At 56.3% G+C, this 13501-nt stretch overlaps 1 protein-coding gene across 1 annotated transcript; it reads left to right on the top strand.

Moving 5' to 3' along the window:
* Positions 1–7331: 7331 nt before the first annotated feature.
* Positions 7332–11511, top strand: ZNF703 (zinc finger protein 703). Its single transcript, XM_087814172.1, has 2 exons — positions 7332–7719; positions 8673–11511. Exons 1-2 carry the CDS (start codon positions 7474–7476, stop codon positions 10173–10175), a joined length of 1749 nt encoding a protein of 582 aa, XP_087670298.1. The 5' UTR covers positions 7332–7473; the 3' UTR covers positions 10176–11511.
* The last annotated feature ends 1990 nt before the right edge of the window (positions 11512–13501 follow it).

Genomic DNA, 13501 nt, shown 5'->3' on the forward strand with positions numbered 1-13501 from the left:
AGGGGAGGAGATCATGAGAAGCATGCATGTTTTCTTAAATCCAAAGATGGAATGGGACCCCCCTTCCCAATGAGTCTTCTAAGGCCTCCAAATGGCGTGACCAGAAGGTGCCAGAGGTGTTTCCTAGGTTTTCTTGCTGAACTTCTAACTTACTCCATAGCTATCCTACTAACTTTCTTAAAAGGGTCTTGTTTTGAATGCAGATAGCTTTTGACCCAGTAGTTTTACTCCTAGGAATTCATCCTATAGTTCTACTGGTACACATGGAGAGCCATATGCATATTACACACACACACATACACATACACATATACATATATATGGTTATTCACTGCAGGAGCAAAAGATTAGAAACCATCCAATGTCCACCAGTAGCGGACTAGTCAAAATAAACTGGGCACATCCGTGTAGCAATGCCACAAACTGAAGTAAACAAAACACAAAGGCCAGTGATGTGATCTCCAAAATACATTAATTTTTTTAAAAGAAAGCAAATGTGGAACAGTTTGTGTAGTATGTTGCCATTTATGTGTACAGAGGGGAAAGTATATATGTATTTGCTAATATATGTATAAAATACCTCTGGATGGATGGACAACAGACTCATAGCATTAGTGCATTGTGGAGAGAAGGCTGATGGCTAGAGGGAGGTTTTTTCACTGTACATTCTCATAGCTTTGGAATTTGGTGCCACGGGAATGCATTTCCCCATAAATAAATGCAATTTTCAATAAAATTTTAAAATTACATCATTTGTAAAGGGGGATTATTATGTAACTCTCCACTCTGAATGGACTACTCTACTTCGCTACTTCTGGCCTCTGGGTTTGGTTGGGACCCTGCCTCTCAAGTTTCTTTCTCTGAGCAGAGACTAGCCAAGGGCCACCGAAATAAACCCTCCTCGAAAATGTCCTGGTGTCTTAGGATTTGGCTTTATCAAATACAACCAGTGATAATGAAGCCACGGGCTGAGCTGCTCTCCCCTTTTCTCTGTGTCTGTCAAAATGAGTTTGGAGCAGCACATTCCAGTTAGTTGGGAGCCCAGCCTACACAGGGGCACACTTTTGGCAAGTTTAGACACCTGCCATGAAAAGTGGGGATCATAGAAACATCATCACTGTCACAGCTGAAACCCAGGGAAGGATCAGAAGCAGGTGTGACACCAGCCCTGTGCAGCTGAGGTACTCACAGTCTGTCACCCACTGAGATCTGTTGGGCCTGGGGTACCCCGTGGTTCTGGTTGGTGGCAACTCAGCACACGGGGCAGGATGTTTGGGTCAGACTGGTCCCTGCTTCCCTTTCAGGGGACTTTCGCTCTGCTCCAGGACTTAAGAACAGTGGGCAACTAAACTAGAGGGTGCTAAGCAAGATTTAAGTTAAGACCGCCTGCCTTTTTAAAAAATCTACCAAAGAAGCACACAGATGCCCAAAGGAAAGAGCTGCCCTGCCTTTCAGGGCCTGGGAATGTGCATACCTGAGAGGTGGGAGGCAGGGACTGGCTGTCTTGCTCTGGTCCTTACCTGCCTTGGGATCACCGGGGCCTATACAATCCAAGTGGTCAATAAATAGTAACTAAATGATTTAATTCAATCCAGTTCAATTAACTGAATAAATGTTCCCCTCACTTCCTTCTCTGCTTCAGTTCCTTTCTACCATATTTTCGTTCCTCAAGCTGAATGGAAAATCTTGACTGTGAAGACCAGCCCTCTGGAAATCGATTCAGGTCACATGTTTTCCGTTTCCCCTGCTGCTCTCTCCCTCTCCCTAAGTCAGGCACACAGAAGACTGGCGCAGACACTGACTATTAGTTGTGCTACTTTCTAGCTGTGTCATTTGGGCAAGTTACATAACCTCTCTGAGCCTCAGTGCCTCACCTAGAAAACATGCATGATAATAGTGCCCACTTCATCTGTTTGCTGTGAGAAGTAAATGAGATCTTGAACATAAGGTGCTCAGAAGCAAGCAGCCAATAAATGTTGTTATTACCCTGGGTAATAATAACTCATTGTCTCCTAATCACAATTGAGGTGTTGGCAGATTGCTAAGGTATGATTCCTCCAGCAGTATTTGGAAATACTTAAAAGAGGAATCTCTAAGAAACTTGAAGGCCCAAAGGAACAAAGTAGTCAAGGGTGAATGCCCAGGGCTAAGGCTGATGTATGGGGAGAGGAGGAGGGGCCGGCAGATGAAGGCTGGAGAACTTCAAAAGCACACCTACTCGCAAACCCCTCTCCCTGCCTATCTCCCGGGGGCTGATAGGAGATAAATGAAATCACTTCTTCAAAGCACCCTACTCAAGGACCCGGATCAAACACCAGGGCTTGAAGATAAGCTTCAGTCTACATTTCCTTTTGTCCATTCCTTCCCACCACTTCTCCAAAGGAAATTCTGGAGGGAGGAAAAGTAGTTAATTCCTCCTCTTTTATCAAAAGGCATTACCTCCCCATCCAAGGCAATGGCTGTGAGAGGGGAACCAGGGAACCTGGGAAGGCGGAGGGGAGTTAGGAAGCCTCCTCTCGGCCCTCTGCCAGCGTTGGCTGTGTGACTTCAGACACCCCCGTAAGCGCTCGGAGCCCCGTGCTTCATCTGTCAAGGGGGATGAAAACACCTGCCCAGAATAACTCAAAAAATTGTTATGAGATGATGAACACAAACGTGTATTTAGGAAAAGATATTCGATGTTTACACAGTTAACATTTTTAAAATTACACTCATCCACCTTGAATCTTTGGGGGAATATGGTAAGCTGAGATATAAATAAATAGCCCTTTATATGTAAAGCTCATACTCACTCACCAACTTTCATTGGGCACAATGGCATCCAGGCTGCCTGGATTCCCATCCCAGCCCCACCGCGTACCAGCTGGGACTTTGGGAAAGTTACTCACCCTTTCTATGCCTCCACTTCCACCTCTGTGAAATGGGGATAACAAGAGGACCTCTCTCCTAGGGCTTCTGTAAGGATTAAATGAGATAATATGAGCAAAGAGCTTGGCTCTCAGTGTTGGCTGCCACGACGATAATAGTTAAACTATTATAGGCAAAAAGAATACAAAGAGAATGGGGATAATGCAGAAGCATTCGCAGTCCAGCGGGAGAATGGACAAGTAAACAATGACAGGTGCCATGTGCTCAGTATAGTAAGAGAACATAATAGGAACTGTGATAACAGAAGAGGGAGCTACTGGAGTGTGCTCCCTGCAAGCTGTAGCTGCTCTTGCTTTCACCGGATTGTTTCTCTTGCCCTTCTGGCCCTCTCCTGCCCCCACTGTGTCTGAAGCCTGGGATGAAGCCTGAGGAGGAAGTGCCCCCCAACGCCTTGAGTGCAATGCGCTACATCAGGGCTCCTGGCCAAGGCTGTAATTGCCAGCCACTGAAAGATATTAAACACCAGGGAGGAAAACCAAGTTCTCTATGAGGCCGACTTTTCAGAGTTCTTACAGCTTGTAAAAAAAAAAAAAAAAAAAAATGTAAATAGTTACCCAGTGAGATATTATTTCATGTTGTTGCCATTAGGGTGTGAGTGTTATGCAGAGAGAGGCGATCATTCAGGCAATTCCGCCTCAGCGAGGACTGAAAACTCCACATTAACCCCACACAACAAATCTACCACCTCTAGCTCTCAACCTGACTCAGGCATTTTTTCCTGGGTGGTGGATTTTATGTAAATTGAAGTAGTGAAAAAAATCTATAAATATTCAGAATTTCCTAAAGGATTTTCTTGATGGCTTGGGGGGGGGGGGCTTTTTTTTTTTTTTAAAAGACATTTGACTGGAGGCTGGAGGAAGGGAACTCTCATTTTGGTGGCCTTCTGGGACAGCATTGGGTCTTCTGGTTGGTTGCCAGTGCTGAGATCCTCTGGATCCAGTTGCTACCTTGATTGTTCTCTGTAGCAATTGCCCCACATATGCAGGTGGCCTGTCACAGCCTTCATTTACCTGGGACTTTCTTTGTGCCAAGCACTGAACAAGTGACATGCATTGTCTGCTTTGGGCCTCCCACCTCTGAGGTGGCCACTCTTACATTGTACACATGACAAAACCAAGACTGAGGGAGGTGAACTTGCCCAGGACCACCACAGCAGGCCTGGCCCCCAGAGACCTGACTCCAAGGGACCACTGTGTCACTGCCTGGTCATGCCACTTTGGGTAAGGGACTAACCTTTCCAGGCCTCACTTTCTTCAGCTGTAGATAGGAATGAGAACAATAGCACCTGATGCTGATCAAGTGCCTGACACACAGAACTGCTGTGCTTCGCCACTATGGCTTGGGGCATTCCTGGGCAGCCCTCACTCCTGTCCTATGTCAATCATGCTACTTACTCACAGGGCAATCTGAGAAAGGCCTGGAGAGAGGGGGGGCCCTTAACCATACATCTGCCACTTTTCTGCAAAAGAGAGCACATGCCATGTGCCCTATCCCTGTACAACATTGTCTTGCATGGATTTTTCAACCACAACCCTAGTATAATTCTCTGCCCACAAGTGGCCTTCAATAAACTTGACCCAACTGAATACTGTCTTATTCTCTCCCCGGTGACAAGCCATTCCTTTGAAAACTGCCCTTGCTTCAGGCCACTAGGGCCCTATTTAAGACTCTGTGTATGTTAGCATTTCAGCTAAGTGAATGTCAAATACTGATTGTAATAATTGTCTAGTAGTGTTTTAATTAGGCCTCCGGTCTGGCTTAGTACGGCTGTCCATTTTCTCTCCTAAGACAACTAGATGGATCCAGTCAAAGGAGCCCTGATGCCCTCACCAGCACCAGAAAGCAAGGGTGTCCCCAATCCCTTGCTAGCACTTTCCAGGAAGTGGGATGCAAACAGGCCTGGTCTCTACCTCAATGCACCCACTGTTCCTATCGGTGAATTCCGCTGTGAGCTAGGGGAATGCGGTTTCTTTCTAAGGACAGTATATTATTACCTAGGCAAATTCCCCACCCTCCACCCCAAGCCTGGCCATCCTGCCCTCATCTCCTCCCTTCTCCCGTCCTTTCATTCATTTACTGCCTTTTTCTTCTCGTTGCCTCTCCAACCAGCGAGTAAATAGTCGATGATCCTCCATTCTTCTCCTCGTTCCTCTCTGCTGCCTCCTGTCCCTCTTTTCCTTCCAAATTTCTAAGTGCCTTTTCTCTCTCTCCCCTCCCCTTTGCTCCCAGCTGATTTCCCATTAATCACTCCTAGCATGCATCTGCTTGGGTCCTAGAAGGATTCCTTGGCTGGCTCTCACAGCTGGGCTGGTTACCATACTCAAGGAGTCTTTCATCTTTCACTGCCTCCTAGGTCTCCCCTCTTCCCAGCTCTTCTTCCTCCACGGTGCCTGCAAAGGCCTGTCCTCTCCCATTCTGAAAAACTTCCTTCTGTTCTCTCTCTCTCTCTCCCCCCATCTCAGTCTCCCCCATCTCAGTCTCCCAGAGGCCACATGGCCCTGCAGGTTGAAGCAGCCCTCCAGTGGAACTTTAAATGTAGTGTTGATGTCAAAATGCACGGAGGCTGGCAGAGAAGAGGCTAGGGCCAGGGGGATAGAGACCACCACAATAAATGGGATCAGCACCCCCCCCCTTCTTGTATCCCCCTTGCTGCAATACGGAAGACATCTCCCAGTCGAGGCATCCCTTGGAATTCCTTCTTACCTGATTTTACCAGGATTTAACCGGGGTAGGGAAAGCCAATGGAATTTCTAAGAGGTCTATACATACTGGCCCCAAAACAGCACAGATCCAGGAGTACGTTTAATTTAGCGTTGACTGAAATGGTCTGGGAACGGTGCCTGCTGCCTTCTTCAACTGAGCAGGACAAAGGTTCTTGATTGCTATTTTTTATTTCTGCGATAGTTCTTTCTTTCTCTTTGAAGAACCCTTTTGAAATCACCTATCTTGGGTCCTGGGGTTGTCTCAACGCGGCAGAGTCAGGGACAGTTAGTCCTGGAGCAATATGCCCCGAGGGACAGGCCTGCCATCAGAGTGACGGATTGGGGCTGGGAAAGTGGTCCGCGGGCGAGGCAGCGACACCAGCGCGCGCCCCCTGGCCGCCGGGGGCGCGGAGACGCGGTCTCCCCGGGGCCGCGCGGAGGCCCAGCTTCACCTGCCGGGATCCGCGGGCCGGAACTTCCACGTCGGACTATGACTCGGTAAAATCTCTGCCAAGTGCGAGGCTGGCCGCGCACGCTCCGCCCGAAAGACGCAGGGGAGGGGAGAGGAGCGCACTGTCGTTTTCAATACAAAGTTTTTATTCCCAAATTCCCCCGAGGAAAGGTGGTGCATTTTCTGCCGCGAGAAGAACAGGATGGGAGGCGGGGGGGGGGGGGGGGGCGCCTCTCTGGAGTTTGTGTCGACGAGCAGAACTTACAGACATTCCCACCTCTTCTGGGATCTGGCCTCTCGCGTACTCCCAGGTCCCCCCAAAATAGCAGCCAGGTGCGGAGACGCGAGGGAGCGTTACGCCCCCGAGCGGGACACGCCGAGAAGCCCGGCGCACGCCCACGCCGGCTCCGTAACGCTGGGCGCAGGCACCGCGCCGCGCGTCCGGGGGCGCACAGCCCAGGGCGCCGAGCCCGGCGCGACCCGCCCACCCCGGAAGCGAGCCCTCAAACTTGCAGGCTTCGGGCAGGATGGGCTCAAAGTTGTGGGAGAGGCTGACGCCGCATCCCGAGAGCCGTGGATGCCTCGGCGGCTCCGACGCTTCCGAGCGAGCCCACCCGGGAAAAGCCAACTCGGGGAACAGAGCCGGACCCGAGCAGAACCCGAGCAGAGCCCAAACAGGGCCGGAGCAGGGCCGGCGCTCGGGAGGCGCGGCCCGCCCCCAGGCGGCCTTCGGGGGAGGCTGGGACTCGGCAGTACGCGAGCCCGCGCCGTGCGCGCCTACCCGCCACCCTACCCCAGGCCACCCCACCCCAGACGAGGCTGGAGGGTGAACTGCCCCGCCAGCACCTCCGCCCCAGTAGTGTGAAGGAAGAGAGGAGAGAGCGAGAGAGCCAGGAAAGCCTGCCGAGGACACGGCGCGGAGCCCAGGGTCCCCGAGAAGTCCAGCCCTCGGAGGAACCCCCGGGCGAGGGCGAGGGCGGCCCCGTGGGGGAGGGGAGGAGAGCGGGGGCGGGGCGGCCGGGGCGGCGGCGGCGCTGGGGCGAGGCCCCTTTAAGGCTCTCCCCGCCCACCGGCTGCGCCGGCCTCCGCCCGCCGCTCTCCCCGCCCCGGGGTCCGGGCGAGAGCAGCGATTGGGCGGGTGCGGCGATCCCTTTGAAGTGTGGCTGCTGATCGCGGCTATTTGACGTGCGGCTCGCGGAAGGCGAAGGTTTTTGTGTGGCTGTCCCGGGCTAGCGGCGGCGGCGGCGGCGGCGGCGGCGGTGGAGGAGGGGTGGAGGCGCGGCGACTGCTGCACCGCGCTCCACGCAGCGGAGCGAGCCCACCCGCCCCGGGAGCGCGCCTTCCCGGAGCTGCCCCTCCCTCCCCGCCCCCCCGTGGCGCTGCCTCCTCCAAATGAGCGATTCGCCCGCTGGATCTAACCCAAGGACACCCGAAAGCAGCGGCAGCGGCAGCAGCGGCGGCGGCGGGAAGAGGCCGGCGGGGCCGGCGGCGGTGTCCCTCTTGCCCCCGGCGGACCCCCTGCGCCAAGCGAACCGGCTCCCTATCAGGGTCCTGAAGATGCTGAGCGCTCACACCGGCCACCTCCTGCATCCGGAGTACCTGCAGCCGCTGTCTTCCACTCCCGTCAGCCCCATTGAGGTCAGTGACTTGGTCTCTGCCGGCCCAGCGCCGCCCCCATTCCGCCCACCGCGGCCGGGCCCGTGGCCCCGCGCCCCGCGGCTCCGCGCGACGCGCAGGTCCAGCCACACTGGCGGAGGGATCAGAGCCCGCTCGGTTCTCCCGGTCTTCTCCGTGGAAGGCTCCCCTTCCACGCTCGCCCTTCGGAGCTCTGTGTTTTCTCTTGGACTGGGTGTGCTCTTGGAGTCTCCACTAGGTCCTTTACTTTTCCAGGCCAGAGATGATCTTTCCTGGTTCTTCCCCCGCCCCCCCCCCCCACCACCACCTGGGTGTGTTATCTGAATCTCGGATCACCCCGTCCACTCCGCCTCTGCCCCATCCGGTTAGATCGCTGGACTCCGGGCACTCCGGCCCCCAGGCCTTTCTTCCTCCCACTTCCCCGGGTGCCCTCCCCCGGAGGGAGGAACTGCTGAGCGCGCCGAGGGCAGCCCAGGCTTTAGAAAGAGCTGCTCCCCGCTTTTACCCCGCCGCGCCGCCGCCGCCGGAAACCCGTCCCAAGCGAAGTTCCCCAAACTGAAGGAATAAGTTTTTCCCTGGGTTTGGAGGAGCGGGAGGGCAGAGGGAAGGAGGCAGGGCACGGCCCCCACTTCGGAGAAGTCGCCCTGGCCCGCGGGGCCTCTGGTGGGCTGCTTCCACCGCCCGCTCCGCAGGGCCCGCGGCGCTGCGGGACGCAGGGAGCCGGGATCCCACGGACGGGCGGCCGCGGGCCTGGGGCCACGCGCCGTGAGCGCAGTTCGGCCCAGCTGCGCCGCCCACCGGGCGCTCTCGGACTTCTCCCCAAGGCCGCTCCTCTCGCCTCGCCCCCGGCGCTCCCCGCGACCACGCAGCCCCCCAGGCGCCCCCACGCACCCCGGCTTTCCCCGCTGGCCTGGTCGTCTCACTCTTTCTCCTCCTCTTGCTGCTGTCTCCCACAGCTGGACGCCAAGAAGAGCCCGTTGGCGCTGCTGGCCCAGACCTGCTCGCAGATCGGCAAGCCCGACCCACCGCCCTCGTCCAAGCTTAACTCGGTGGCGGCGGCGGCCAGCGCGCTGGGGGCCGAGAAGGACCCGGGCCGCTCGGCCTCGGGCGCCGCCTCCGCGTCCGCGGCGCTCAAGCAGCTGGGGGACTCCCCGGTGGAGGACAAGTCCAGCTTCAAGCCCTACTCCAAGGGCTCCGGCGGCGACTCCCGTAAAGACGGCGGCTCGTCCGCGGTGTCCTCCTCGTCCGCCGCCGCGCTGTCCCCGGGAGACAAGGCGGGCTTCAGGGTGCCCAGCGCCGCCTGCACGCCCTTCCCGCAGCATGGAGCGCCGGTGTCCGCGTCGTCGTCGTCGTCCTCGCCCAGCGGCTCCCGGGGCGGCTCCCCGCACCACTCCGACTGCAAGGCCGGCGCGGAGCTGGACAAAAAAGACCAGGAGCCCAAGCCCAGCCCGGAGGCTGTGGCCGTGAGCCGCGGGAGCGGCGGGGAGCCTGGCACACACGGCGGCGCCGAGGCCTCTGGGCGCAAGTCGGAGCCGCCGTCGGCGCTGGTGGGGGCCGGCCACGTGGCGCCAGTGTCACCCTACAAGCCGGGCCACTCGGTTTTCCCGCTGCCGCCCTCCAGCATCGGCTACCACGGCTCCATCGTGGGCGCCTACGCCGGCTACCCCTCTCAGTTCGTGCCTGGCCTGGATCCTAGCAAGTCTGGCCTCGTGGGAGGCCAGCTGTCGGGGGGCCTGGGCCTGCCACCAGGCAAGCCCCCCAGCTCGAGCCCGCTCACCGGAGCCTCCCCGCCCTCCTTCCTGCAGGGATTATGCCGCGACCCCTACTGCCTGGGAGGTTACCACAGCGCCTCACACCTCGGAGGCTCGGGCTGCTCCACTTGCAGTGCGCACGACCCAGCCGGGCCCAGCCTGAAGGCCGGGGGTTACCCGTTGGTGTACCCCGGACACCCGCTGCAGCCCGCTGCGCTCTCGTCCAGCGCCGCGCAGGCCACGCTCCCGGGCCACCCCCTCTACACCTACGGCTTCATGCTGCAGAACGAGCCGCTGCCGCACAGCTGCAACTGGGTAGCGGCCGGCGGGCCGTGCGACAAGCGCTTTGCTACTTCAGAGGAGCTGCTCAGCCACCTCCGGACTCACACGGCCCTGCCGGGCGCAGAGAAACTCCTGGCTGCCTACCCCGGGGCCTCGGGCCTGGGCAGCGCCGCGGCCGCCGCCGCCGCCGCCGCCTCCTGCCATCTGCACCTCCCCCCGCCCTCCGCCCCGGGCAGCCCGGGGTCGCTGTCCTTGCGGAGTCCACACACTTTGGGGCTAAGCCGGTACCACCCCTATGGCAAGAGCCACTTATCCACAGCTGGGGGCCTGGCGGTGCCGTCCCTCCCCACAGCCGGACCCTACTACTCGCCATATGCGCTGTATGGACAGAGACTAGCCTCAGCCTCCGCGCTCGGATACCAGTAACTACAGCTCTTTCCCCCACCCCCTCCTCGACCCTCCTCCCTTCCCCCTCCCCAGCCTCCTGGCCTGGCCGCTGCAACCTCCACTACTGCTTGCCCCTGCCAGATTCCCTGCCCAGACCCTCCCCCCCACTGGACTGTGTATTTATTTACTATAATGTTAGCTTACAAGCTGGGAATATAAGTGCATTATCGGCCCACACGAGTCAATGGTATGCAAAAAGTCTGTGTTCCCCCAAATAATATTAATCACGCAAATAACTACATGTTCCCCACCCCTCTTCCTTTATTTTTTCTTTTTCTTATTAGATATGTTTTAATTTTTTTCCTTTTGCATTTTTTTTTTTTTGATTGGTTTGGTTTGAGGGGAAGAGGGGGAGTTGGGGTTCTGGGGTTCTTCTCTTTGTTTCGTTCTCCCTTCCTGGGGAGTTTCTTGCATGCTTCTTAACCATTAAAACTACATTTCCCCCTTTTCCCCTTTCCCCTTCATTCCCTCATTCCTTCCATTTGAGGTTCTGTTTTTACCTTTGTACAAGTAACAGAGAGGAGATATTTTTTGTAATACATTTGGAGGGTGCAGGGAGGGGCCTTCGTGGCAGGTCTTGCCTCCGTTGACCCAGAACTCTGCTCTGTAACTTCTCCTCTGCCACCCTCTCCTCCTAGGGTCCCTGGTCTTTGCCCTGGCCCCCAAAATTAGAGCCTTTCTCCCCTACCTTACTCTGAGCATGGAGAGCCCTGAGAGAGGGCCCCTGAGTGGCCCCATACAGAGCCCTTCTACTTCCAGACTCTTCTAGCTCCAAACACCCAGTGGTTAACTGCCTGCTGGTGGCGGACCGGGGCCTGTATGGCTCATCTTACTCAATTAAAAGTCCTAGAAGGCCTTGCTGGCATGAAACTTTGCTCCTTATATTTTGCGAAGTGCTTTTATAGTCATTGTTTTTCTCTCCGTTATTGGGGCAATGGTACCTCTCCTGGCGGTGGGGGGTGGCATCAGTGATCCTTGCTAGATCCCTCCAAAGCAGACCAGTGGCACTATCAGTGGGCAGTACAACCTTTTAGCTCCGTTGGGGGAAGGTTGGACAGTAAGGGAGCACACAGATCACAATAGCCCCCTTCACACCTTCCCAGGCCTGACCCAACAGATTCCCCAAAGTTGGAGAGTTCCTTGGGCTCCCTCAGTGACTGGGATTGAAGACTGGGGCCCTGGGTCTTCTCCCCACACCATCCCTCCTCCTGGTCTTACGCAGCATGGCGGGGAGCTGCGGGGCCTATTTGGGATGAATAGAACTCTCCCTTGGTAAGACTTATTTTGTTAATAAATGAATACTTGGCTATATTCACACCGTGGTGTGTTTCTCTCTTGCCTCACCCACCGGCCCACTTCCAGATACCTAAGCAGATGCCCCTCTTTTATTCTTGTTTAAAATACCTTATGGTTTCCTTCTCAGGTTTCTGTTCGAGGACAAGTCTAATGCCTTTTCTCAAAAAAAAGGGAGAGAAAAAAACTGCCAGCGCATTACAAATAACATAAAACCACATTTATTTTCTTTTCCACATGGTTATTTACCTCCCAGCCTCACTTCAAAGACCTTGACATTTCCTGGGGACAGGGTGGAGAGAGTGTGTAAATGTGGATTTTCCTCTGGCCCTAGATTCGAGGCAGAGGGGCTGTGAAGAGAACCAGCACCCAGGGCTCTCAGCGTCCTGGCCGCACAGTCCCAGTCTTAAGGATGAGCAAAGACGTGCCTCTGGCGCCACCTGGTGGCAGACAGCTGCTGGCGCCGGCCCTGGCGGCACCCTAAGCGCTTCCCACTCTGCGGAGGGTTCCTCTGTCCTGACAAGGCCTTTATGCACCTGAAACCGAAGGGCAACTGCACCTGCTGACGGGGTGCTTCGCAAGGCTTGGAGGCTCCCCAAGGTCAGCGCCGGGGTGTCCACCCCAGTCATCTGCGCTCCCAAAGACTTCAACGGGGTTTGGATTTTGCTGAGAAGGCGCGGCGATCACTCGGGACCTTGAAGTCACCCAGGGTCCCTGTTTTCTTGATCTCGCACGACTGGCACTGACTTCTCACCCTCCGGCAGGCGAGGGTAGGGTGCACTTTACCAGGACGGTGGGACGAGGGTTGGACATCCCCCCCCCCCCCCAGGACATCCTGGAGGCAGGAGGAGAGGCCGGACAGCTGCGGGAGGAGGCGGGGCCAGAGCCGAAGCCTCTCGGGACCCCACGGGCTCCCGGGGCGGCGCGCAGGGTCGCCTGCCCCACCCCACCCCACCCCACCCCACCCCGGGCTGCGGCTGCCCGACCGCTGGCGCCCGGGGCCCGGAGCACCTGCTGCCCGCGCTTCGGAAGGGCCTTGCTCGCCCGCGCTGGCCGCACTCCGCGCGCGGCTCCGGGCGGCGGTTGCTGCTGTGCTGCTTGGCGCTGCTTTTTCTGCGGGTGAGACGTATTGGTCAGCTCGTGCTGCGCAGACCGTGCGCCTCTGAAACCCAGGTCCAGTGCGGAGGGGGGAGGGATGCTAGAGGATCACAGCGAGCGCCTGGGCCCCGCTGGGCGTCATCCCCTCCGTGCTTGACGGGCCCTCGCATAAGACGTTTTTATGAGATTTGGGGGGAGGTTGCACCTTTATCTTTGTTTCTGGGCAAAATTCCTTCATTAGTCAAGAGAACCTCAGTCTTATTCTGCAGAAACTGTGGGTGCTGGCCACCCTAAGGCCCTAAGCGTGTCCCTGGGGAAGGGGCCTGGGCTGCTGGCCTCGCCGGGCATCGGGGAGACGAGCCAGGGAAGACGGAAGGGGCTGCAGAAGTCGCCCTGGGACCGGCTCAGGCTCTTCCTGGGGACTCATTATCTGGTTTCTCAGAGTTCAAATTGGTCTGAATCTTTAAAAGGCCTGAGATGTAGTGACTTGCTTTAATTTTCCTTTTTCTCTGTTGTTTTGTTTGCTGTTGGTTGTTTCCCACCCTCCCTTTCTCTCCAGTCCCCCTCTTTCCTTCCCTACCTTTTAAATTCCTGCTAAAACTGCTGGAAATTGCTCCCTCTGCAGGGGAACTTAAACTTCTTTCTTAAACTCTATGGTGTGCATACCTCCCTACCTAAGGACCACCAGATTCCTCTCGTTGGGACCAAAAAAAGGAAGACTCGGTATTTCCAATAGCAAACTCTCCATATAGCAAAAGCAGCTTTCCTGTAGCTGCTTCCTTACAGTGAGGTTTGAGAATGCAGGTTAGACACCCCTCAGACCAGAAAGGTTGCCCCCAAATACCATTGTGAGGACAAATAGTCATTGTAGTCTGGAGTGTCCCAGTTCTCACCCTGAAATGTCAGCTCTCCCC

Source organism: Miniopterus natalensis, chromosome 2, assembly GCF_054644295.1.
Source record: "Miniopterus natalensis isolate mMinNat1 chromosome 2, mMinNat1.hap1, whole genome shotgun sequence".
In the NCBI taxonomy this organism is placed as follows: domain Eukaryota; kingdom Metazoa; phylum Chordata; class Mammalia; order Chiroptera; family Miniopteridae; genus Miniopterus; species Miniopterus natalensis.

Coding starts and splice junctions, on each gene's coding strand:
- ZNF703 (XM_087814172.1), top strand. CDS start 7,474: ATGAGCGATTCGCCCGCTGGATCTAACCCAAGGACACCCGAAAGCAGC. Junction 7,720..8,672: donor CTCCCGTCAGCCCCATTGAG/GTCAGTGACTTG, acceptor TGTCTCCCACAG/CTGGACGCCAAGAAGAGCCC.